Source organism: Schistocerca gregaria, chromosome 4 (assembly GCF_023897955.1).
Source record: "Schistocerca gregaria isolate iqSchGreg1 chromosome 4, iqSchGreg1.2, whole genome shotgun sequence".
NCBI classification, from domain to species: Eukaryota; Metazoa; Arthropoda; class Insecta; order Orthoptera; family Acrididae; genus Schistocerca; species Schistocerca gregaria.
In genome coordinates this window covers 561,829,194-561,857,114 of record NC_064923.1, presented here as the reverse complement: position 1 = coordinate 561,857,114, position 27,921 = coordinate 561,829,194, and the positions used below count along the sequence as shown (strand labels likewise).

The 27,921-nt window shown below is 38.1% G+C and overlaps 1 protein-coding gene across 8 annotated transcripts in view; it reads right to left on the bottom strand.

Moving 5' to 3' along the window:
• The window catches only part of LOC126267949 (transcriptional protein SWT1), a 275,635-nt gene that overhangs the window by 147,535 nt on the left and 100,179 nt on the right, over window positions 1-27,921 (bottom strand). For all 8 annotated transcript variants that reach the window (XR_007549053.1, XM_049973281.1, XM_049973275.1 and 5 more), the window contains 3 exons: window positions 22,784-22,983; window positions 19,922-20,111; window positions 11,910-12,074 (listed from right to left, as the gene is read on the bottom strand). Coding sequence is in view for 7 of the 8 variants with exons in the window: in XM_049973281.1 (XP_049829238.1) it covers window positions 11,910-12,074; window positions 19,922-20,111; window positions 22,784-22,983 (555 nt within the window). In the remaining variant the exon portion in view is untranslated. The remainder of the gene's footprint in view (window positions 1-11,909; window positions 12,075-19,921; window positions 20,112-22,783; window positions 22,984-27,921) is intronic.

The following is a 27,921-nucleotide window of genomic DNA, read 5'->3' as shown; positions in this document are numbered from 1 at the left end:
TATCTCCCATCCTACTATCACAAGTCCAGAATGATTGTCTAGCCTATGACACATCATTGCAGTCTACGGTGCCAGTGAACTTGAGCTGAAGGTGATTAGCGTTACCGGTAACAGCTCAAAACTTTTGTTAGTATCTAGTTTCAAAATGAAAAAAACAAGAAGAAAGTTCAGATGACAAGTTTCAGGGATTTAAAGGTCATATCAGTTTCATAAACTAAGATTTTTTTGTAATCTAATAACAAAAATTGTAAAAATGATACTTTTTTTAAAAAAATTGCTTAAAAATTAAGGTGTGTCTTACAATCTGTAGCACCTTGTAGTCTGTGAAATACAATATGTCTCTGTTAGGGCTGGATTTTAATGACAACTTATGTTTCTTTCCTTAACTCTGAAACGAATTTTACAACAATGTATGCATGAATCCAGGTATTGTAGCATAGAAAAATGTATTTTTATTGTACACATAAAGTTGTATTTACACCTTTTATAGTAATACATCACACTTCAGCCAACTTTTGCCAAAAATGCATGTACCTGTCATATCTTTAATAAGGACATAAGAACAAGATGAAAATGTTTCAGGTGATGTTACAAACAAACAAAACATGTATTACAAAGCTTTATTTCTCAGCACAACAGCACACAGGCAGGATAACACTGCTTGGTGCACTGATGTAAGACACTGTCGTGTGGGAGTCAACAACATGCTCTCAGAACCGACAAAGGTGGCTTCTGATGTAATAAACATTGCACACACTATTCAGTTTAAATAAAAACTCAGTCTGGTTCAACATGCTGAAGGTAAAGTGCTCCAACAGCCTGATGCTTCAGGGATCTGCTCATGGTTTTGGATAGAAGTTCTTCAGCAATGACAGAGAAATTTTATTTTGTAAACTATGTGAAATTCAAGTAAGTGCATAAAAGCACTTTAATGGGCGACAACACTGTAACAGCACCAAATAAAACAGTTGTGCGAGGAGGAGTGCTGAAAATGACAACAGACAAATGCTGTCATTTGAGCAGACAAGGCCATCTTTAACTGTACATTATTCTTCAAGTATTTGTGTGAGATGATAGTGTCTTGCAATGCCCCACTGGGAAACTGAAGAATAGGTAAAAGTGACCAGTGGCATACTCACACGTTTTGTGCAGCAATGTTGTCAGCACCTGCTGTAAGGTATGATGGGAACAAAAGAAGGTGCTTCTGCTGTTTGTGTTACACAGCCAATGAAAGAGCAGCAGGCAGACAATGTGTTTTAAAGTAATACATTTGGAAGAAAGGATGAGAACCCCTTGGAAACAAGGATTATAAATGTAATTGTTTGAGTCACGAAACTGTGCTATTATCTGCAAACCCAGGACAGCATTGCAACCCATGATATATTCGGAAAAAGCAGTGACACATTTCTCTGATCTGTTTTGCTATACAATTGACCTGTGCAAGCACACTGATTATGTGACTCAAAAATTAAATCATAGGAGGAAGTAGACGGCTCAATGTTTAGTAATATAACCTGTGGTTTTATTATTAATGAACACTGATCCATCTACCTTCTCCCATGATTTAATTAAAAAACACTGATCCACTTACTCAATGTGCTTGTGCAGATTGACGAAGTAGTCATTTCGTCAAAGATATTAGTGTTTTTGTCTCCCATTGCCAGCAAGGTCATTAGAGACAGAACACAAGCTTGGATTAGGCAAGTATGGGGAAGGAAATCAGCTGTGCCCTTTCAAAGCAACCATCTGAGCATTTGCTGAAGCGAAATAAGGAAATCATGGAAAACCTAAATCAGCATAGCCAGATGAGGGTTTGAAAGCACTTCACAACCACAATCAATACATGTTTGCATCTCTGCAATTAATCCTTGGGACATGGATCAATCAGCAATGTTGCCATGTAAAACTAAATCATTTAAATCAGCCCATTTTATAGCACTCACTACCATAATCACAAAATATTTCTCTCAAAACTCATTAACATACCAAAAAACAGCAAACAAGACAATAGTTTCAATTTTGGTGCTAGAAATACATTGCCTGTCATTTGTTATGTAAAGAATCATCCCATTTGCTATGCAAACTGATGTGTTGCTAACCTATGAGTGGCAAATAAGCACAGCTGTAACTGCTGCTGGTTCTGATGTAGACTTTTGCCAAAAAGTCCATGCTTCAGATAGTTCTTGGATAAGTATGTAACATATCCAATACCAAATGAATCTACATTGAGAAAGAACTATTTCTACATCTGATATGAGGAGGTGCTCAACTAAATACAAATTAGTGTTGCTGATGAAAAGGTCTGGGTGTCCACAGATGAAACCAACAATGTGGGAGGGCATAATGGCACAAATGTTATTGTTGCTGTTCTATAAGTTGACAGGCCTGGAAAATGTTCCTCCTAACATATGAAGCTTCTGAGAGAGTAAACAATTTGAAAACTGTCATTTTGACAACTCAATGAAGTTACTGTGGACGGTGTGAACAGACATAACAGTTTCTGCTATTATCAGATGGTGCTTCATATAAGGCTAAAGCAGCCAAGGGGCTTCAGATTCTATATCCCAATATGTTGTGCTTCATTTGCCTTGCACATATGTTACACAGAGTTGCACAAGGGGTGCAATCAAATTTCCCTGCTGTTGCAAATTAATTTCCTGTGGCAAGAAAATTTATGTGAAAGCTATGCTACATATGGAGAAATTCAAGGAAAAAGCACCTACACTCCCCCTCCCCCCCTCAGACCATCCTTACTTATGGTCTTCTTGGCTTAATGCTACTAAGTATTACTGTGCCAACTACACCAAAATAAATGCCATCTTCTGTGAGATTGACAGTGATGAATCAAATGCTATCAAAACTGTGAAAGAAGTCTTTACAGATACCTTGTCTGGAAACTTGGCATACACCAACGCCACCTTTTCAGTGGTACCAAAAGCCATCACAATACTGGAAACTGCTCGTACTTGGCTGTGTGACAACCTGGATATAGTGCAACAAGAGCAGAGTAAATTAGGATGAGCTTGTGGTCATGTGGCTGAGAAAATGAACAAAACATTGTGAAGTGTTCTCCAGCAGAATGTGCCTGTAAAAAGATCTGTGCACTAAAGCATACAACTACCACCATACCTTAGCAAAAGATCTAGCAGGAAACCAGAGAAAATTCTGGTCCTTTGTAAAATCCTTAAGAGGGTCTGAAACTTTCATGCAGTCACTCATATTGACTAGTGAGGGGTGGCAGTAAATGACAGAAGGAGACAAAAAAAAAGCCAAAGTTTCAAAATTTCATGTTCAGGAAATTGTTCACACAGGAGCATCATACAAACATACCTGTGTCTGACCATTGCACAGACCCCTGAATCAGTGCTCTGGAACAGTGCTTGCCTAACATGTGGATTATTGATGGAAAACACCAACTATGGTTTAACAATGGAATTCTGAAAATGCTGAGGGAGCAAAGGCTGTTGAACTCTTGGTTCAAATACGAATGCACAAACAACAATAGGCAAAGGTTAGCAGAGATTCCCGAGTCTGTAAAAAGATCTGTACATAAAGCACACAGCAACTGCCACCATTATATACACTCCTGGAAATTGAAATAAGAACACCGTGAATTCATTGTCCCAGGAAGGGGAAACTTTATTGACACATTCCTGGGGTCAGATACATCACATGATCACACTGACAGAACAACAGGCACATAGACACAGGCAACAGACCATGCACAATGTCGGCACTAGTACAGTGTATATCCACCTTTCGCAGCAATGCAGGCTGATATTCTCCCATGGAGACGATCGTAGAGATGCTGGATGTAGTCCTGTGGAACGGCTTGCCATGCCATTTCCACCTGGCGCCTCAGTTGGACCAGCGTTCGTGCTGGACGTGCAGACCGCGTGAGACGACGCTTCATCCAGTCCCAAACATGCTCAATGGGGGACAGATCCGGAGATCTTGCTGGCCAGGGTAGTTGACTTACACCTTCTAGAGCACGTTGGGTGGCATGGGATACATGCGGACATGCATTGTCCTGTTGGAACAGCAAGTTCCCTTGCCGGTCTAGGAATGGTAGAACGATGGGTTCAATGACGGTTTGGATGTACCGTGCACTATTCAGTGTCCCTTCGACGATCACCAGAGGTGTACGGCCAGTGTAGGAGATCGCTCCCCACACCATGATGCCGGGTGTTGGCCCTGTGTGCCTCGGTCGTATGCAGTCCTGATTGTGGCGCTCACCTGCACGGCGCCAAACACACATACGACCATCATTGGCACCAAGGCAGAAGCGACTCTAATCGCTGAAGATGACACGTCTCCATTCGTCCCTCCATTCACGCCTGTCGCGACACCACTGGAGGCGGGCTGCACGATGTTGGGGCGTGAGCGGAAGACGGCCTAATGGTGTGCGGGACCATAGCCCAGCTTCATGGAGACGGTTGCGAATGGTCCTCGCCGATACCCCAGGAGCAACAGTGTCCCTAATTTGCTGGGAAGTGGCGGTGCGGTCCCCTACGGCACTGCGTAGGATCCTACGGTCTTGGCGTGCATCTGTGCGTCGCTGCGGTCCGGTCCCAGGTCGACGGGCATGTGCACCTTCCGCCGACCACTGGCGACAACATCGATGTACTGTGGAGACCTCACGCCCCACGTGTTGAGCAATTCGGCGGTACGTCCACCCGGCCTCCCGCATTCCCACTATACGCCCTCGCTCAAAGTCCGTCAACTGCACATATGGTTCACATCCACGCTGTCGCGGCATGCTACCAGTGCTAAAGACTGCGATGGAGCTCCGTATGCCACGGCAAACTGGCTGACACTGACGGCGGCGGTGCACAAATGCTGCGCAGCTAGCGCCATACGACGGCCAACACCGCGGTTCCTGGTGTGTCCGCTGTACCGTGCGTGTGATCATTGCTTGTACAGCCCTCTCGCAGTGTCCGGAGCAAGTATGGTGTGTCTGACACACTGGTGTCAATGTGTTCTTTTTTCCATTTCCAGGAGTGTATTATCAAAAGATCTGGGCATGAACCAGAGAAAATTCTGGTCCTATGTAAAATCACTATGTGGCTGTAAGGCTTCCATCCAATTGCTCGTTGGCCAGTCTACTGTAACAGTAAAAGATAGCGAAAGAAAAGCTGAAGTTACAAAATTTTTCATTTAGGAAATCGTTCACAGAGGAAAATCATACAAACATACTGTCGTTTGACCATTGCACAGACTAGCGACATAGTAAAAGGAATTCCTGGAGTAGACAAACAACTGAAAGTGTTGAAAACAAGTAAGTTGCTAAGTCCAGATAGAATCCCAAATTGCTTTTACAGAGAGTACTCTGTGTTACTGGCCTCTTACTTAGCATGCATTTATTGCATATCTCTAACACAGCACAAAAGTCACAAGCAAATGGAAGAAAGCTTAGGTGACTCCTTTTTCTAAGAAGGATAAAAAAAGGAACCCACAATATTACAATGTAATATCCTTAACATCGGTTTGCTGCACAGTTCTTCAACATATTCCGAGTTCAATTATAACAAATTTTCTTGAGACCAAAAAGTTTCTGTCCACAAATCAGCATGGTTTTAAAAGCAGAGCTCATACAAAACTCAGCTTGCCTTTTTATAACATGATATGATGTGAACGTTGGATGGTTGGGCAAGTGCAGATTCCATATTTTTAGATTTCCAAAAAGCATTTGACATGGAGTCCCATTACAGACCATTAATGAAGGTATGAGCATATGGAATAGGTTCCCAGACATGTAAGTATTCTTAAGTTCTTAGGTTCTTAAGTAATAGAATCCAGTACAGTGTCCTCGACAGTAAGCAGAACAGTTCTACTGCCATCAACATATGCTTCATGTAAGGACCATAGAGATAAGATACAAGAAATCAGTGCTCATACAGAAACATATAGACAATCATTTTCCTCTTGCCCTTTTTGCGATTGAAACAGGAAAAGAAGTGATTAGTAGTGGCACAGAGCACCCACCGCTAAACACCACACAGTGACTTGCAGGATGTATGTAGATGTAGATGTAGACATACAAAGTGTTAACTAATTTGGAATACTCTAAAACATGGTGTGCAGTAGTAAAAACTTGGTTTTATTGTTTGTATAGCTGTTATTGTTCTCTGTACTTTCTGGTTTCTTTACCAATCACACGTTGTCATATCGAATATAAGTGCTAGTTTCAAATACTGCAAAAAGTAAGTATTATATTCCAAAAAGTAAGTATCACACACACATTTTGTTCAAAACAGGATTTTGTATTACATGCTTTATGAAAAAATTAACAAAGACATATTTTATATAAAGTCATATTTTAGTTTTTAAGGTTATATTTATGTACGTTTTAGGTCATAAACACCTGCATATTTTGCTATTTTTAGATCATTGAAATCTGGTTCCCAGTCATTATGTTTAAATTCATGATGTAACACCAAATTCTGCAACAAACACAAGAAGTATGAGAGCAGTTATGTGGCACAGCTAAGCAGTGGTTTGCTGTAAGTGTGCATGATGTGCTCCTTTTGAATCAGTGGGGACAAATTTCCCTTTCATAGGACCTGTATAAGTTCTGGTTACTGGTGGAGATAAATAGCTCACAAATTCTGTACAAAAGCAGACTAGGACACCGTCATGCACTTGGTATGATATAGGTGACTGGATAGCCAAATGACTTATTAAAAGTTTGAAGGACTGGCTCAATCCAGATATAAAGAAACGATCACAGTGCTAACTGAAAAGTGTTAACATAGCAAATTTTGAGGAGATGGTGATGTCTTGAGTGGGAGGAACACTATCAAGAAGTGCTCACCAACTTGCCTGTTAAATGCACAATTTCAATCACAATTTGTGGAGAGTACAGCTGAAGCAGCAATCATTCTCCAGTCTAAAAATCTCCTATACTTTGTATTGGTCATGAATGAAACTTGCTTCATGCTAAAGGTATTTTGATAGAAAAATCATATCTGGAGCAATAAAAATAATTCATCATGTATGTCTCTAGTTGAGGAAGGATAATTCTCTGTCAAGTCATGGTTTGGAAATGCAAATTCACCTAAGGTACATATACATACATACGTACATTAATCCTTGTTCCATAGATCATGAATAAGATATTTCATAATGATGTGGAATAATTCACTTTAATATAAGTTTTCTTTACACAAAATATTTTTTTTTTTTTTTTCAGTTACTACTCCATATCTAAGAATCCGTCTATTGAGTAGAAGAAGTTGTCATTCAGAAATTATTTTAATTTGCTTTTAAATGTTGGTTAGCTATCTGTCAGACTTTTAATACTATTCGGCAAATGACCAAAGATTTTTGTGGCAGCGTAATTCACCCCTGTCTGTGCCACAGTGAGATTTAATACAGAGTAGTGGATATCATCCTCTCTTCTACTGTTGTAGCTATGCACTTCGCTGTTATTTTGGAATTGGGATGGGTTATTAATGACAAATTTCATAAGTGAATATATGTATTGCGAAGGTACTGTAAATATCCCAAGTACCTTAAATAAATGTCTGCAAGGTGATCTTGGGTGGTCTCCAGCTATTATTCTGATTACATGCTTTTGTGCAATGAATACTTTCTCTCTTAATGACAGATTGCCACAAAATACAATGACATATGAAAGCAGTGAATGAAAATAGGCATAGTAGGCTAATTTACTGATTTGTTTATCACCAAAATTTGCAATAACCCTAATAGCAAAAGTAGCTGAACCTAACCGTTTAAGCAATCATCGATGTGTTTCTTCCAATTCAATTTCTCATCAATGCACACACCCAGAAATTCTGAGTATTCTACCTGAGCAACAGACTTCCGTTTATAGTCTATATTTATCAATAGTGTTGTGCCATTTACTGTACAGAATTGTATAAACTGTGTTTTCTTAAAATTTAGTGAGAGTCCATTTGCAGAGAACCGCTTAATAATTTTCTGAAAGACATTATTTGCAATTTTCTCAGCTGATTCTTGCTTCTTGGTTGTGATTACTAAACCTGTATCATCAGCAAAAAGAACTAACTTTGCATCTTCATGAATACGGAGTGGCAAGTCGGTAATATATGTAAAGAACAATAAGGGACCCAAGACTGAACCCTGTGGGACGCCATTATTGATACCTCCCCAGTTAGAGGACTCTGCTGGTTTCTGTAGACTATCTGTACTGTTAATTTCAACCTTCTGAATTCTTCCAGTTAAGTATGAATTATTTGAGCAATGTCCCACAATACTTAAGCTTATCAAGAAGAATTTCATGATTCACACAATCAAAAGCCTTTGAGAGATCACAAAATATCCCAATGAGTGATGTTCGGTTATTCACTGCATTTAATATTTGATCAGTGAAACCATACATAGCATTTTCTGTTGAAAAGCCTTTCTGAAAATAAAACTGACATTTTGTTAGCACTTCAATTTTACAAATATGTGATGTTACTCTTGAATAAGTTTTCAAGAATTTTGGATAAAGCTGTCAGAAGTGAGATTTGGGGGGGGGGGGGGGGTAGTTGTTAGCATCAGATCTATCCCCTTTTTATGCAATGGTTTAACATTAGCATATTTCAGTCTATCTGGAAAAATTCCCTGTTTCAGTGAGTTACTACATATGTGGCTGCGAATCCTACTTATTTGTTGGGAACAAGCTTTTAGTACTCTGTTGGAAATGCCATCAATTCCATGTGAGCTTTTACTTTTGAGTGAATTTATTATTTTCCTGATTTCAGTAAGAGAGGTGGGTTGAATTTCGATTTTATCAAATTTTGTAGGTACTGCCTCTTCCATATACTGCCTTGCATTTTCTAATGAATAGCTGGAACCTATTTTGTCTACAACAATTAAAAATTGGTCATTAAAAATGTTTTCTACTTCTTACTTCCTGTTAACAAACTTTTCATTGTGTTTGATAGTAATACAGTCTTCCTGTGCTCTCGGTTGCCCTGTTTCCCTTTTCACAACATTCCAAATTGTTTTAATTTTATTATCAGATGTGCTAATCTCAGACATAAAGCATGTACTTCTGGACTTTTTAATAACTTTTCTAAATACAGTGCAGTGGTTTTTATAATGTTTCACTATTTCGGGATCATTACTCCTCCTAGCTACAAGTTACATTTCCCTTTTCTGTGTACAAAATATTTTTATAAGCCATGGCTTTTTACATAGTTTCTTACAATTATATTTCACTGGTGTCTTCAGGAAACTGTTTTCAAATAAGCTCACAAAGGTGTCATGAAACAGGTTAAATTTTAAATTAGCATCATGTTCCCTGTACACCTCGTCCCAGTCTAATTGTTGCAAGCTTTCCCTAATATTTTGGTGTTAAATCATTAATGGAACACACTTTTTTGGAGGACTGTTTTGCATTACTGTATGCAGCTATATCATATACTGTAACTAGCTGTGCAGCATGATCAGAAAGACCATTCTTAACAGGAAAAGTTTTTATTTGATTAAATTTATCTTGGCATATGAAAACGTTATTTATCAGTGAGCTGCTTTCCTGTACCATAACCTGAATAGGAAAAACAATAACTGATGTCAAATTGAAAGAACCAAGTAATACTCCAAGGGCAAGCTTTCTATCTGACTCTTTCAGAAAATCTACATTGAAATCCCCACAAACAATAATGTGCTTTCCTTTGTCTGACAGGTAGCACAACAAAGAATCCAAGTTCTTCAAAAATAGTTGAAAATTTCCCAATGGGGACTTATACACGGCTACAATTATAAAAGTGCCTTTATTTAGTTTAAGCTCACATGCACATGCTTCTGTGTGTTGCTACACACAAAATTTTTTAGCTTCCAATTTTTTTTCACACTATGACTGATTTTAACATATATGGTAACTCCTCCTCTCATCATAGTGTCTCTACTTACATGTGCTGAAGGGTTATATCCACCTACATTTACCATTTCCATACCCGTGGCTATATGATGTTCAGACAGGCATATTACATCTATTCCACCCTCAGTTTCTAAATCTTCTATACAAAAAAGAAGCTCATCTACTTTGTTTTTTAATCCCCTGATATTCTGATGCAATATATTAACATCATGTTTTACTGTGCTTTAATGTGAATCTTGTGAAATACTAACATTATTTTTCACTGTAGTGTTATGAAAATCTTGTGATATTTTCACATCTCTAGTACCTGTCTGTCAGAAATTTTAATTAAGCTTAATTTCAATTAATGTAGGATGATTGGATACTGATCTTAGCCTAAAAAAGTACTTAGACTTCTCAGTGTTTCCCAGTCATGTGCCCTCAAATTTGTCAGAGAGTGTACAATCATTTGCAAAACACATACCTTTAATGCTGTGCTACATAAAATCAATGAAGACCTCCAAAACAAAGTAGATCTTTTGTACATGTTTCCCAAAAACTATCTTGAGTAGCTAGTTTGGTAGCCCACATGCAATGAAAATATGCATAGCTACAAATACACTAGACTAACAAAAACTCTGTAGCTACAGATGAGCTGGACCTTATCGACAGCATCAGTATACAGACGGGGATTAGTAATCATGATGTCATCATAGTGAGTGTGGTTACAAAAGTCAATAAATCAGTCAAGACGACTAGTATAGTGTTTCTGCTAGAAAGAACGGCTAAGCAGTTGTTAGCATCTCACTTAGACAATCAACGGACATCATTTAGTTCCAGCATGATTGATGGATTGGAATTATGAGCAAAGTTTAAACAGACTGTAAATCATACTCTGGAGAAATATCTGCCTAGTAAGTGGATTGAGGATGGAAAAAACACACCAACATTTAACAACAAAAGTGACACAATACTGAGGAAACAAAGGCTGCTGTGCTCTCACTGCAAAAGAGAGCATGGAAATGAAGACAGGCAAAGGTTAGAAGAGATCCGTGCGTCTGTAAAAATATCTGTGTGTGAAGCATAAAACTACCTCCTTAAAAAAAAAAATTTCTAGTTGGTGTGATGAATGGCAGCTAGGTCTAAATGTAGAAAAACATAAGTTAATGCAGATGAGTAGGAAAAACAAACCCATAATGTCCAGGTACAGCAATATAGTGTCTTGCTTGACACAGCCATGCCATTCAAATATCTAGCCATACTGTTGCAAAGTGATATGAAATGGAATAAGCATGTGAGGATTATGGTAGGGAAGATGAATTGGGAAACTTTTGTGAAAGAGTGGTTCCAGGAGGCCATATATAGGACAGTAATGAGACTTGTTCTTGAGTACTGCTCGAGTGTTTGGGATCTGCACTATGTTGGTTTAAAGGAAGACATCAAAGCAATTCAGAGGCAGGTTGCAAGATTTGTTACTGGCAGGTTCAAACAGCAAACAAGCATGGTGCTGTGGGAACTCGTATGGGAGTACCTGGAGAGAAGGCAACATTCTTTTCAAGGCTTCAAGGAACACTATTAAGAAAATTTGGAGAACCGGCATTTGAAATTGACTGCAGAAAGATTCTACTGCTACAAACATACATTTTGCACAAGGATCATGAGAACAAGAAGAGAAGTTAGAGCTCATAGAGGCATATAGATAGTTGTTTTTCCGTTGCTCTATTTGCAAGTGGATCAGGAAAGGAAACAACTAGTAGAGGTGCACAGTACCCTCCACCATGCACAGTACAGTGGCTTGTGGCATATGTATGTGTATGTAAATGTGTATGTGTATGTAAATGTATAGGTAAATAAAACACATGGGAAAAATATATTAAAAACAAAGATTCCAAGACTTACCAAGCGGGAAAGCGCCGGTAGACAGGCACAATAAAATAACACACAAACAGTGTTTGTGTGTTATTTTATTATGCCTGTCTACCGGCACTTTCCCGTTTGGTAAGTCTTGGAATCTTTGTTTTTAATATAAATGTATAGGTGAGGTATATATAGAGGCAGACTGAGACAACTGAGTTACCTATGACTCGAGGATGTTTGGTTGAAAAACATTTGTGCAGGAATGTAATGGCCTTCTGTGCTCGTACTGCTGTCATCTTGCTCTTTGTTACATCTCTTCTGTCCTTTAAAATATCCAGTTCATGTAGAACCATCCACGGAATGATGAAAACTGGACAGCCAATTCCTGTCACAAAAGAATTCAATATATTTGAAGATAAATTAAAGTATTCATCTAATGGACAAAATAAACATGTGACTTCAATAACTGTTTAATCAATGAATAAATATTTAATATTTTGTTTGTGCACTATTTATTAAGTCTATGGACCACAGTTCGCTATCTGATAACTTTGCTCATAGTTCTCCCAATGGTAAAAGTTATTCAGCACTTTAAATTAAATTTCACTTTTGAAATGTTGCAAAATAAAATATATTTATAATATAGACTAATACCCAAAATACATAAAAGGACTTTTTGGTTGAAACAGAACAAAATAGGACACTCACAAGGAAAATTACCACTACCACCAGTTGAGAAACAACAATGAAAGAAAAAATAACCAATGAACAATCACAACGTGAAATAATTTTTCAAGTTACGCCTTTCCTCATTTCTCTAAGAATTCAAAATTTGAAAATTGCAGAGGTATCAAAATGATTATACTTGCAACTATCATTAGCCTAAGAATGCTTCAAATAAATTTACCAGGACTGCACTATTTCATCAATGTTGAGCCAAATTCATCTGAGTGGATCTCAGTCCCTCTACTATGATCATAAAACTACATACCATTTACAGTCTTCAAAGGATGATACTGTGACAACCATGGGCTACCATCTATATTCATATACAAAGATGTTCTCCACATTTATGTTTGTAACAAGTAATATTGTGGATATGTAAATTGATGAAATGGAAATCGCATCCAATGGTCTGACAAAAACTTACATACAAAATATGCAATAAAGGAGCCTATGCTCAAACCAATTCATATGTAATACAGTTTCAAGTCAACATAGGGAATTAGTCCCAAATTTGTACAGGAACCAGATGGCAGTTATAAGGAGTCAAGGGGCATGTAAGGGAAGCAGTGGTTGGCAAGGGAGTGAGACAGGGTTGTAGCCTATCCCCGATGTTATTCAATCTGTATATTGAGCAAGCAGTAAAGGAAACAAAAGAAAAATTCGGAGTAGGAATTAAAATCCATGGAGAAGAAATAAAAACTGAGGTTCGAAGATGACATTTTAATTCTGTCAGAGACAGCAAAAGACCTGGAAGAGCAGCTGACGGAATGGACATTGTCTTGAAAGGAGGATATAAGATGAACATCAACAGGAGCAAAATGAGGATAACGGAATGTAGTCGAATTAAATTGAGTGATGCCGAGGGAATTAGATTAGGAAATGAGAGGCTTAAAGTAGTGAATAAATTTTGTTATTTGGGGAGCAAAATAACTGATGATGGTCGAAGTAGAGAGGATATAAAATGTAGACTGGCAATGGCAAGGAAAGCGTTTCTGAAGAAGAGAAATTTGTTAACATCGAGTATAGATTTAAGCGTCAGGAAGTCGTTTCTGAAAGTATTTGTATGGAGTGTAGCCATGTATGGAAGTGAAATGTGGACGATAAATAGTTTGGACAAGAAGAGAATAGAAGCTTTTGAAATGTGGTGCTACAGAAGAATGCTGAAGATTAGATGGGTAGATCACATAACTAATGAGAAGGTATTAAGTAGGATTGGAGAGAAGAGAAATTTGTGGCTCAACTTGACTAGGAGAAAGGATCGGTTGGTAGGGCATATTCTGAGGCATCGGCGGATCACCAATTTAGTATTGGAGAGCAGTGTGGAGGTAAGAATCATAGAGGGAGATCAAGAGATGAATACACTAAACAGATTCAGAAGGATGTAGGTTGCAGTAAGTACTGGGAGATGAAGAAGCTTGCAAAGGTAGAGTAGCTTGGAGAGCTGTGTCAAACCAGTCTCAGGACTGAAGACCACAACAACAACAACAACAACAACAGTTTCAATGCTAAATTTGTGCTATCTTCAGGTGCTATTAGTAACCAAATAAGTATTTCCAGTCATTGGCTCGTGTATCATAGGACCCATACAATAACTAGGTACTGTGGATATTAATTCATAAGGAGTGCATACTCGAAATGTTTAGTCACCAAGATGCAGATTTTTCTTTTCTCTAATGATGACCAATCTGTTGTAAGTTTTTTATTGTCTTTTGAACCCTGTTGCCTATACCATGCAACAGATAAAGCTTACACAAAACAACAGGATGACCATTAATTAAATGTATTTCTCTATCTTCTTACAAAATTTGAACTGATTCACACAAGTCTGAAACATAGTGGCACACAAATGCATTTAATATCTGAATGGCGTTAGATTTTTGAAAGCAAGTTTCCAATTTTATTCAGAGTGTATACGTGGAAATAAATAAATAAATAAAAATAAAAAAAAGATCCCGGATTTTTCCCGGATAAAAATACTCTTTCTCCCAGGTAAAAATACACTTTTTCCGTATTACGTGACAGTATACTTTTCCTTGAAACAGTAAAACTTATCAATCCTTTGAATGGTTACGGTTTTATACACCAGAGTAGAATTTTTGGGAAGAAAGATCTTCGATGTGCAGCAACATGTACGCTGCATTTTTTCATATTACAGAAGTATAAATTTGAATTCCACCAAACACCACATGTTACTTTGCGGAGCATTGAAATTGAAATTCCAATGCGCTTTTGTAAGCCAGGCATAGCTTATGTCATGTGATCTCACAGCGGATATTCAGGGAATATGACATATGATATAGTCAGCCAATAGCAATATCACTGTTAAGTAGTGCATATACACAAACTGGAAAAGTTAATGGTTTAAAGTAATATACATAACGTTGCTGCAAGAAAAGCAAAGCTTTCACATATAATAATGGTCTTGAAGATTAATAAGCTCCAAGAAAAGCTAAGCTTTCACATATAATATTGATCTTTTTTGTGCGTGTTACACTGTGAGATATATCACACAAAGGTGCTAGAAAATTTTTTAATAATGACATAAAAGTCTTATCTCCTGAGTTCGAAATTTTTCTAAATGGTCATCCTCAAAGAGCTGATTTTTAAATGAGAGTCAAATGCTCTGCGATTTAAGAAATTCATCATAAATTCTCACACATAGTTCAGCTCGCATAAAAGGAAATTTACTTTGAAAGTAATGCTTTTCAAACAACCATTCGCAATATTTTCCTGCGACCTGCTAGAGATAGGTTCATTTCAGCAGTTGCCAGAGAGCACCGGAACACAGGTGTCACCACGCCTGCGCAGGTATGATGATGCAGGCAGCCCATATGTTCATAAGTGTAAAACATTAAATGATCTTACATTATGCCATAAAAGAAACACGACATCGGAGGATACTCCAAGAGCTTTGGAATTTCGTGAACCATAGTAAAATGCATAATTCGGCTTACAGTGCAGATTCGGATGTAAATTTTCTTGGAGTACCACTACTGTATTATCTCGTGTCTGGTTCTTTAATATGGAATAATGCCATATGTGCTAGAAGACGTAAAGATGCACTTGTGAAATGCAGCGAACAGTTTAAACTAGTCAACAGTGTGGATTTTCAAATAAATTGACTGCCTCAGCAGAAAAGGTTACTAAAAGCCGAAGGGTGTGGTGGCCCTCCCTTCCTCCCTGGAGCGTTTGAGGTAGGACACCAGAAAGGTGGAAATGAAATAAAATTTGAAACTAATAACATATTTTAGCCTTCCATAATTACGTGAATGTATTATAATTGATAGCTCTCAGCCACAGAAATCCGTTTTGTTTTCATTTGATGTGAGTGCAATAAATGAAAAGGAAACAGCAAAAATCACTAAAAAACTCAGGTCACATGGAGACTATCCACTTCCCCACTGAAACTCAGACTGCTCTGCGCATCAGCACCGGATCAACTATATTTCCGAACCAGTGGTGTGGTGAACCTCCCTTCCTCCCTGGAGCGTTTTAGGTAGGACACCAGAAATTTTAAACAAAAACAGAGAGAGAGAGAGAGAGAGAGAGAGAGAGAGAGAGAGAGAGAGAGAGAGTGTTGACTTTTCAAAAGTATGTTCATTTTATAGCGCACATGTTTCTGAAGAGTCTGATATATAAAACATGTGTTCGAGGAAATATAAGATATGTTATTTGGTCTTGTGTGTGCCAAAGTGCAGTGCCACACCTCTTTACACAGCATTCGCCTATCGCACATCATTGTATTTCGATCTGTGGAATTCAAACGTATAATATTTTATAATGGTTGCCATCAAAGTATATTCAGGACAGTGGAAATTAAAACGTTCTGTGGTGCCTCTCCTGCTCCCATGCGGCCAGTTTGACATCCAGCCCCTCAGTCCCCCCTCCCCACCCCCTTCTCTCTCAAACACATGAAAAAAGTAATAATAATAATAATAATAATAATAATAATAAATAAAAACTCACAATTAATATTGGATGGGATTATTTGTAACTCAGAGAACAAGAACTCTTCAGAAAATTTGCACTCCTTATTGCCTATTAGCTAATAAACTGCTTTTTTGTGTAACATAAAATTAAATATAGGATACATGAAAACAGTAAAGACAAGTAAGAAGCAAGACAGAACACATTTCTTCAATCCTTATGTCCTAGCATTTTCCCCTCTCTAACCTTGCTGCAGCTTCACTTGGCGTGCTTTCCTTTCTGTGAAAGACTATTACCTCATCAAACTTCTTCAAATGGTTTGCAACACGAAAAAACAAAATGTTGTTTAGTACTGAAAAATCTTTTAATACATACAGTTTTCTGTTTACGTGTATTCTGTCACTGTCTGCTATATAAAATGAAATAGGCCTGTCTAATACCGCAGCAATTGTAACACACACCAAATAAACGAAACTTTTGGCACAAATGCTCACTTTTTGTAACACGGCAATATAATTCATGAAGTATCAATATCAAATGCCTATTAGGCCTGCTATAAGCAAAAAGCTCTACGTTCAGAAATAGTTTCACACTTCATTCACACACTCCAGCTTCTCAAGCATGAGATCAAAAAGTTGTAGTATGAACTTTTGATATAAATTTGGAATCGTCATATTCTTCCATAATGTGTGTGATGTCACTGTTTCTTCTCCTTCCTCGTTCTAACAAACAATCTTGTCATCACTAATTCTGTAACTACTCCTGCCAGTGTCAAAACTTATTCTCCAATTAACTTCACTAACCCTGCCAGAATCACCAGGTTAGTTATTCCACATTTATTGTCTGTTTAGGCATTATTATGTATTCGTACAACGCATTTCCCAGGATAGAATTTAGGCGGCTGCTACTAGCGTCTGTACAACTGGCCGTCTAGAATAGTGATCGAGCCAAAAATTTTCTATCAACATTTCATTTTCTAGGGTACACCGAGAAAATAATACGTAGTCTTTCTTGCCTGCTGTTCCTGTTAGTAGTTTATTTCCACTCTGGTAGTCTGAATGTATGGGTTTTTCTGGTAATTATAACAACACTGATTATTCACAAACCACATAAACAAACAGTTATTGGTATTCACCCGTTCGGCTTTATTCCACTCAGCTCATATAGCCCCATCTCCTTCTGTCTGCAGTAAAGTTTATTTCTAGAGGCGATTCCCCTAACAGACATGACATCCACTATGCATGCATTCAAAAATCAACTTGTGTTTCTTTCAGAAATAAACTTAGAATATGTCCAAAACCCAACAGTGATGCATTTCAATAATCATATGAATAATCAATAAACAATGTGCATTAGATACTAAGTGCTTTGTGAGACAAGGTTTTCCCCCCCCTCAAGAATATGAATTTGGTGCTCTCCCCATGAAATTGCTGCCCGGGGCAGATACAATGAATTGCCCTCCAGTGAATCTAGTAGCTTGCATGTGCCAGTGAAATTTTTCTGGGTAGCACCTTGCTGTTTACTGCTGCTGCTGCTTCTTATACAGCTACCAGCCACACTTCTGTAGCCAGAAGCGAGAGAAGGTACTACACGTGCGACTCAACTGCGCATGCGCATGAGCCCACATGCAACTGCTCAAACGAATCTAATCCAAACAGCTGTGACGTCACGCTCATTGGAGGCTGAAGCATTGTACAGTCTTCCTAAAGCCTTTGACACATTTTGCTGTTGGCAGATGCTTGTGCGAGCACTGTGTTTTGTTGTTGTATAAGGCACACTTCCTTTGCAACTTGAGTTTTATTTTCGTTTTCTTTCTCTCGTTCATATTTTATTGATGCAATATTATTCTGTAGTAGTGGGATACAATAATATCCTTTGTTAGAGTATTGTTTCTTGCCACACAAAATTACAAAAATTTAACTGAAAACTAAAACAAAACCAAAAGTCCAGGTCTTTTCCCGGTTTTCTTCTGGATGAAAAAATTCCTTTGTTTTTCCTGGGCCGTATACACTTTGTTATTGTAAAAATGCATTTTATATTTATGTGAATACTTTAAACCATTTTTGCACATTCAATTCATGTAAGAATGATTTATACATGTTACATTTACCTCAACTTTAAAGTATCATTCCCGAACAATTGATGAGGATGATTGGATTTTAAAATTTTTTTTGACTTTATCCATTTACCTTCCTCATTGCAAAATTTAAACCAATTTGTACTAGCTTAAAGTATAGAAATGGCACACTTCAAAAACCTCCAAGAAAAATGCATTTTTTGCAAGTAATTTGAAACACAGAAGCAGCACACATATAAAAACCTTCAAGAAAAACATGCTTTTTGCATGTAAAATCAGAATAGTGCACATAGAAATGGTGCCATTAGCTGAGCATTAATTTCAGTCCAGTTAACATATTTTGCAAAACGAATTAATCAATATGCTGAATCTGACTACATGACAGCTCCAGTTCATCATTTAAACCAAACTGTAGCTGCAACATAGCTACAGTAAGACAGATGTTCAAATGGCTATACAAATGGCCACTAGCCAGGGCTAATCAAAAACTTTTTACCCCATGTTCCTAGCTACAATAGGAACTGAGTGCCAAGACCTCCAACCCCCCAACAGCAATTCTATGGGCGGCCTTCTCAAACATATTTGTTACAGCACTTCCATCCTGTAAGAATATTCCTTGAGGTACTATAGATGTGTCCAATAACGAAAACAAGCAAGGGAAAGTTCAGGATGAAATAACATCAATATGGGAAGAATCAAACAATGGAAAATACAGGATGGAGAGTAACAATATTATGAAAAGGAAAGTTGCTATTCACCATGTAGCGGAGATGCTGTGTTACGGATAGGTGCAACAAAAAGACTGTCACAAATAAAGCTTATGGCAAATAAGGCCGCCATCAAAAATACAAAACACACACACACACACACACACACACACACACACACACACACACACATGTGTCTCATGTGCAAACGCAAATCACACACACGACTGCAGTCTCAGGCAACTGAAAAGTGTGGTTTCAGTTCAAATACACTATGATAGTCATGCAAAGATGAAGAAGCTTTTACAGGATATTCTGGCATGATTTGACTCTGTAATGAGAATATCAGGCCCACAAAAAGATATAATGTTAGAAATGGCAAGTGAGCAAAAAGAAATTGACAGTCCTAGAAAATGTAGGATAAACAGCATCGAATACTAGGATATCAATAGCTGAACTTTAGAAAGATGCCCCATCTAGGATGAGGTGGTTTTGTATGATTTGTATTCAAGAGACTAAAATGCTGTCAACAAATTTAAGGAACAGATTTATTCTAATTGTCAAATGAACAGAAAATTATGGTATATAATTTTGAGCTTATTCATACAGAGTATTCTTATTTCATTTAGCTAACAGTATAAAACATCTTTGACTAGAAAACTATAGTGGTTCTTGTGATATGGCCACTATTCATGCAGTTCTGCTCATCCTTACAATGAACTGATGATTACTTGTTTCTGTTTATACAGACTGAAACAAAATACAGACTGAAACAAAATACAGACTGAAACAAACCTTCTACATTTGTATTGCAAAGTTTGTCAATGGACTGACAGTTGGAGACCAGGACATTGGTGTCCGAAACAATATACAAATTGGATTTTGTATCAGGAAATGAAGATGGTATTATTTCACAAATCATTTCCTCTATTTCTTCAGGGTTCACACCACCTGCCTTATGAATTTCTTCTCGTAATTCTTGCACCTAAAGAGAAACATTACAATCAAACTTCTGCATAAAAAGTAAGTGAATTTTGTAAAACATCACATAAAAATATACAAAATGAGTTTATGACTAATGTCAAAAATAATTAACTTTAGCTGACTTACTTGGCATTACTCTTGCTTTTTGTCTTTTCCTGAGTACTATATGGTAAATATTTTTGCCATCAATTTTAATCAGTTGGGTCCAAATCATTTCGTGCACATGCCTCAGTATTAGTGTGATCAAACAGCGAAGAAAAAGCCCTAGAAATGCTTTGAACAGTTTGCAAAAGGGATAAGTACAGCTTTTGATGACAGGACAGATGGGATAAATGGATTCTATTCCAAGGAGAGCGAGACAATTTCGAGGGGGGAGGGGGGGGGGCATCCAATCACCCCCTATCGCCGAAATTACCACAAACCATATAACAATGACAACTTTGTAGAAAAACAGGAAAAAGATGAAGAAGAAGAAGAAGAAGAAGAAGAAGAAGATGAAGAAGAAGAAGAAGAAGAAGAAATTGTTTCATGAATGAAAACATGCCATTGATGGTTAAAAATTATTTTGACAATAATAATGTTTCTACAATAGAACGTTCACCTTGACTACACGTACTGATGGCTATAAGTTTCCACAGCTAAAAATGAAACGTGCGTTTCATGAACTCTAAGTAATGAGGGGCAAACATGGTGCACAAATTGAAGATAGTTGTTGATAAAGAATTCCAAGACTCTCACAAAAATTGTGCACATACTGAAACTTATATTTGTATGCAAGAAGGAAAGAATATGAAGTAGAACAGGCCTTAAAACCTACAATTATTATGATTCAACTGACTGTGGGCACTTACTGCCTCTAAATACCGTTAGAAAAAATTCCAGAACAGAGTACACTTATCATTTAAAAATTAAATAAACAGTTGATGCTTCCTGCTATGAGACATGCTTTGGTAATGAATGTACATTCTCAGTTGAATAAGTGACCACACACTTTGAGATACAAATGTAGGGTGGAGGTGTAGAGGACTATTTGTCTACCACAAATAGTGTAATGTTATCACAGTTATGACCAAAAGCATGAAGTTATAGTAAAACAGTTGGCAACTGCATATTACCAAAAGGTCAAAGTGCACTGCATTAAGTGAACGTATCATGACAGCAGACTGGGATTTCACTGAAATAATTTCATTTTGTTGAATTTCACTGATTTCATCCTCATTTATTCCATTCAGTTTGTTTCACTGACTGAAATTAAACTCATTTCACTTAGACTGCTTCATACAGTGCAATGAAGTGAAATTGATCCAAATGAAAGAAATTGTGTTGAAAAATAAGTTTTTATCTTGTCATATGGTAGAATTGAGTGCATCTTAAAGCAGGAGGGTGTTCCCTGCAACAGGGTATAGACAGTATTAGACATCTTGGAGAGAAACTGTGTCCGAGTTGACAGCAAATGGCCCAGGTATTGATCTATAAGCAAAAATGAGGAAGAGCACCCACAATTCATAGTACAAAGACACACAAAACATCGTTTCCCTCCCTCATTAAAACAAACAAACAAACAAACAAAAATATTTATGAGTTGCTTATTGGGCAATGAGTAGAGATAGGAAGGGAGCATGGTAATTGGAAGGATTAGGAAACTATTGGTTGGCAGGAAACAGTGAGACAGAGTTCTCAGTGGCAGTGCAAATCAGGGATTACAGTTTGGTAAAGTTTTCTACGTTGTTATGTGTGTCTCTGCACCATGCATCAATCAGCTGCAGGCGAATGGTTGCTTACCTCATTTTTGTTTATTGTTTCCATCCCAGAATGTCCATTATTATGTTGTTAATCCAGAGATTAATCTCATATAGAACATGTTAATGACTGTCAAGAGGAAACTGCGAAAAATGAAAAAAATCAAGGCTGACTGTGATAATTCCTACAATTAATAAAAACTAATTTCAGGACAATATCTCTGACAACATATGCCAGATCCCAAATTATAAGACATCTAAGAAAATCAAATTGCTCATTTAGTCTTAGGGGCGACATCAAAACTATAGAAAGATAATACTTCCTAATAATTTTAACACAGCTGTATCCAAAAGTTCCTAATTGTTTAATGAATCGTGGAAATTAAGTCAAAATTGAATCTCTCTTCTAATAATCTGCCAACATCTGTAAAATGGAAGATAGGAACACACGAATATATCACTACCACCCCACCCACAAACAATGCACACAAAGCCATGCACAACTGCATCAATAGAATAAAAAAAAATATAACTAATAACAGCCCTTGTTTACATAATAAAATTGGTTCAAATGGACCTAAGCACTATGGTACTTAACATCATAATATTAAAGTTAAAAGTCAACTGAGAAACTGTGCATATTTCATTTGGCCATAAAGCTAAGAAGTTTTTATGTTCCTTGTTCTGTTTTACTGCTCTTCAGAATGTGAATTTATTCCTGCTCTTTATTGGTAGAAAGTATTACATACTGCTCACTGTCACATCAAAGCAGCATACAACTATGAAAATCAGACAAAATACCTCAAAACAGTCATTAACAGTTTATGCTATCATCTATAAACATCACAGAAGAGTTACTGAATCCTATCATAGTTTTATGATTGATGAACTTGTGACTGATTTTCTTATCTGCCTCTTCGATAAAGATACTCACATCCATTAGCATTTGTTCTTCTGCTTTCAAAAACTCTGCTTCATCATTGGTTCTGTGTGAGTCATGTACAACAACACAAATTGGTTGTTTAGGTTGCACATTCTTGTTCTGATTTCCTTGCAATGTTTTTCGATCTTTTTTCAATTGATCCTGTAAAACTTTCAACCGATTAGCAGCTATATTCTTCTTGCGACGTGAACCTATGGAAAAACAAGAGGCATAGTGACTAAGCACAAATACATGCTGTAAACAATGCAAAGAGAAATTTGGTAAGAATACTTACAAACTTAGCAAACATTTCACATGAGAACATTCTGATTCAACGTGAATGAACAGCAAACAAAGTTAAAATACAGTATAATGGGAAATGCAGAACTGTTCACATTATACACACAGTCACTGGTACTAAACAGTCACGCAATAAATATGTAAAAAATGCTGTACACTGAATGAAGGCTGGATAAACAAAAATCTGATCATAAATATAGAAATTACTACAGCCATTGCCAGACAGTAAACAATTGCTCTTGTAGCCTTTCTTGTACAAATATCTTTTGTACATGTATGCTCTTAGCAGCCACAATGATAAAGAGTTGGTAGGTTACTCAGACACAAGAAAAGAAGGTATCCCTTCAATATTTAACTAACAGATTAAATAAATGGCACTCTTTTTACACCAAAGTCTATCGTAACAGTTGTGACACTCTGTTTCATGTATGTTGCCCACTATGATAGCAGTATGCCAAGTGGCCAGCAAGTGACACTTCTTAACATGGCATCAGATAAGTATGAATACTATCGTTTACAGTGATTTGTAACATGGTTTTTACAATAAGGAGTATACGTAGAGCCATAAAAATTGGCAATAACTAAAACGTGACACCATATGTGTGATTTTTAAGTTTCTGGGAGGAACAAAACAGTAGATTATAGGACAGTTTATATACGATTCTCTTGTAAGATACTGGTATTTACTGAAAAATGTCATTGTTCCATAACAACAAAAACCTGAGCTTTTACAGAAAGTTATCTTATATCTACACAACAATGTGCAGTTTTGTTAGCTACAATTCCAGGCAAATCACTGAATGTGGAACTTAGGAGATACATGTATGGAACAAAATGACAGGAAATGATCAACAAAATAGATAATTCTCAGCAGAAGCAAGATTATGTTCTTGCAAATGGAGGGAACAGCCTTTCACCAAACTACAAAAATATGTTTATAATTTTGTCATTTGATGATATTTAACAACAGATAACAAGTTGCAGCTTATACAAAATGATGTGATGGTACATTCAGAACTAAAATGTGTGAAGTGAAACCAAATCCATTAAGTAGTGAAGAAAGACTGCTAAGTGACACTTGAGGAAATAGTACAGGAAACAAATATGTCATACCATCGCGATTTACAAGCACACATAAGGAGCATAGAAGACCCATTTTTCAGATGAAAAAAAAAAAAAAAACTATTTTTGACAGGCATGATTATTGTTATGTATGAATGCATGCTTTCGCAGTGATATCCATTAATAAAACATTCTTGGGTTTCAAGCCGCATCAAGTGGCATACTGCCCACAAGCTTTCGGCAGAGATCTCCTCTGCCATTGTCAGGTGGATGACTGTAGTGTGGTTGCCACTGCTGTGTTTATATAGCTGTACTATCGCTCTTGACGTCACTGATGCTCAGTCCCGCACCATATATATTTTGACCGCGCGACCGCCAGGTCCCACTTCAACTCTCTCAACCCTGAATCCCACACTGTACTCAGCTGCAGTCCACCGTCTCTAATGAAGGTGTTGTCAGAAATTCTAATCTCTATGGCCATGTTTATCATGCTATTCCAGAAGCCATTAGCCCATTTAATAATAGACATCTCATCGAATGCAATTCGGTGTCCATTTTCCAGAGCATGTTCTGCTATAGCTGACTTTTTGGGATAGTGCAAATGGTAACACCCTTTCATGTTCTATGCAGCACTGTTCAACAGTGCGGACAGTCTGGCCGACATAGAACTGCCCACATCCACACGGTATCTTGTAAATTCCTGGCATTCTGAGGCCTACATCATCTTTCATTAGTTGCTGGATCTTTGCTAGAGGCCTAAAGATTGTGTTTATTTTATGTCTCTTCAGGAGTCGACTAATCTTCCCTGTTGTCGAACCACAAAACGGTAAGAATGCAACCTCCTTCGTGTCTTCTTCAGAGGTCTTCTTCCTTTGAGGCTTGGATGGCATTGCTTGCGAGATCTGTTTGTGTTATAACCATTTTCCTTAAAAACTTTGCGTAAGTGGCTCAATTGTCTCGGCAAGTTTTCAGCCTCTGAGATGGTTTCAGCTCGATGTGCTAAGGTCCTCAGAACTGACTGTTTCTGTGCTGGGTGATGGAAACTGGTGGCGTGCAGATACTAATCCATGTGAGTGGGCTTGTGGTAAACGCTACGACCTAGAGACCCATTGGGTTTACAACAGACAAGCACATCCAAGAACGGCATGGAACCCTCCTTCTCTACTTCCATTGTGAAGTTGATGTGGTAGTGGATGCTGTTGAGGTGCTCCAGGAACTCTCCTAACTTTTCTTGTCCATGTGGCCAAATGACGAAGGTATCATTGACGTAGCGATAAAAACATCTCGGCTTTGCAGGAGCTGTGTCCAAGGCGATGTCTTCGAAATGCTCCATAAAGAGGTTGGCTACTACTGGAATTATGGACTTTCCATCGCCAGTTTGGTTAAAATATTCTACATCATGTAAGAAATATGATGAGTCAGAGTATGCTTAAATAAATTGCTGACATATTGAGTGGTGTTAAAAAAGCGGTTCGTAAGTTTCCAAGTTTTGTGGCTGAGGAAATTCATAGAGAAACGAGCCATATTCTTTTAAAATCCAAACCACCAGCGTCAAACAAGACTAGAACTGAACACAGTAGCCTCTGTGCTCTCTGGAATGATCCTCTCACCGTCATCCTACCAGCTGACAAAGGGTAATGCTGCCGTCTTAATGGAACGAGCCGACTATGGCGCAAAAATCAAGACGGATGTTGGAGGAAGACACATACCAAAAATTACCTCGGGACCCAACATCCAGAATAGTGAGGAAGACTTCAGAGCTTCTCAAAAGGTCATCACTGGAAGCGAATAGTATTAAGAACCCCCCCCCCCCCCCCCCAAGGCAACAAGACCACCCACGTTCTATAGTCTGCCGAAGGTGCATAAGGAGGACACACCACTGAGGCCGATAGTGAGTACCATCGGATCGCCGACTTATAAACTCGCTAAACATCTGGCCAGCCTCCTCTCTACACCCGTTGGACACTGTAGACACCATATAAAGAATACGGCAAACTTCATCAATCGGATTAAAGGTCTGTGACTTGCTGATGGGGATATTATGGTTAGCTTCGATGTGGTTTCTTCATTCACATATGTCCCCATCACAGACTTTACTGACTTGCTGTCCCAGCTCTTTGACGACACCATTGTGGATTTATTTACGCACACTCTGACATCATCATATTTCTTAAATACTGGAGAATATCTCAACCAAACTGACGCCGTGGCAATGGGAAGTCCACCAGCTCCAGAAGCAGCCAACCTCTTAATGGGGCATTTTGAAGACATCACCTTGGACACGGCTCCAGCGAAGCGAGCTGCTTTTATCACTATGTCAACAATACCTTCATCATTTGGCCACATGGACAGAAAAAGTTAGAAGAGTTCTTGGAGCACCTCAACAGCATCCACGACCACATTCACTTCACAATGAAAGTAGAGAAGGAGTGTTCCCTGCCATTTTTGGACGTGCTTGTCCGCTGTAAACCCAATGGGTCTCTAGGTCATAGCGTTTACCGCAAGCCCACCCGCATGGATCAGTACCTGCACGCCATCAGCTTCCATCACCTAGCACAGAAACAATCAGTTCTAAGGACCTTAGTACGTTGGGCTGAAACCGTCTCAAGACACTGAAAACTTTCCAAGAGAATTGAGCCACTTGCGCAAAATTTTTAAGGAAAACAGTTACAACAACAAAGAGATCATCGAAGCCTCAGACAAAGACACCTAGCAGGTTGCATTCTTACCTTTTGTGGTTCGACAACAGGGAAGATTTGTCAGCTCCTGAAGTGACATAAAATAGACACAATCATCAGGCTTCTGGCAAAGATTCTACAACTAATGAAATCTGTGAAAGACGATGCAGGCCTCCGAACGATAGGAATTTACAAGATACCGTGTGGATGTGGGCAGTTTGATGTCAGCCAGACTGTTCGCACTATTGAACAACGCCGCATAGAACAGGAAAGGTGTTACCATCTGCGTTATTCCGAAAAGTTAGCTATAGCAGAACATGCTCTGGAAAACAGACCCTGAATTGCATTCAATGAGACATCTATTAACTCTTCCAAGTCCTTTGCTGTCTCTGGCAGAGTTACAAGTCATCAGTGAACCTCAAAGTTTTTATTTCTTTCCCATGGATTTTAATATCTACTCCAAACTTTTCTTTTGTTTCCTATACTGCTTGCTCAATATACAGATTGAATAGCATCGGGGAGAGGCTACAACCCTGTCTCACTCCCTTGCCAACCACTGCTACCCTTTCATGTCCCTCGACTCTTTATAACTGCCATCAGCTTTTTGTACAAATTGTAAATCGCCTTTTGCTCCATGTATTTTACCCCTGCCACCTTTAGAATTTGAAAGAGAGTATTCCAGTCAACATTGTCAAAAGCGTTCTGTAAGTCTACAAAAAAATGTAGGTTTGCCTTTCCTTAATCTTTCTTCTACAATAAGTCGTAGGGTCAGTATTGCCTCACGTGTTCCAACATTTCTACCGAATCCAAAATGATCTTCCCCGAGGTCGGCTTCTACCAGTTTTACCATTCGTCTGTAAAGAATTTGCGTTAGTATTTTGTAGTTGTGACTTATTAAACTGGTAGTTCAGTAATTTTCACAACTGTCAACAACTCCTTTCTTTGGGACTGGAATTATTATATTCTTCTTGAAGAATTTCGCCTGTCTCATACATCTTGCTCACCAGATGGTAGAGTTTTGTCAGGACTGGTTCTCCCAAGGCTGTCAGTAGTTCTAATGGAATGTTGTCTACTCCCGGGGCCTTGTTTCGACTCAGGTCTTTCAGTGCT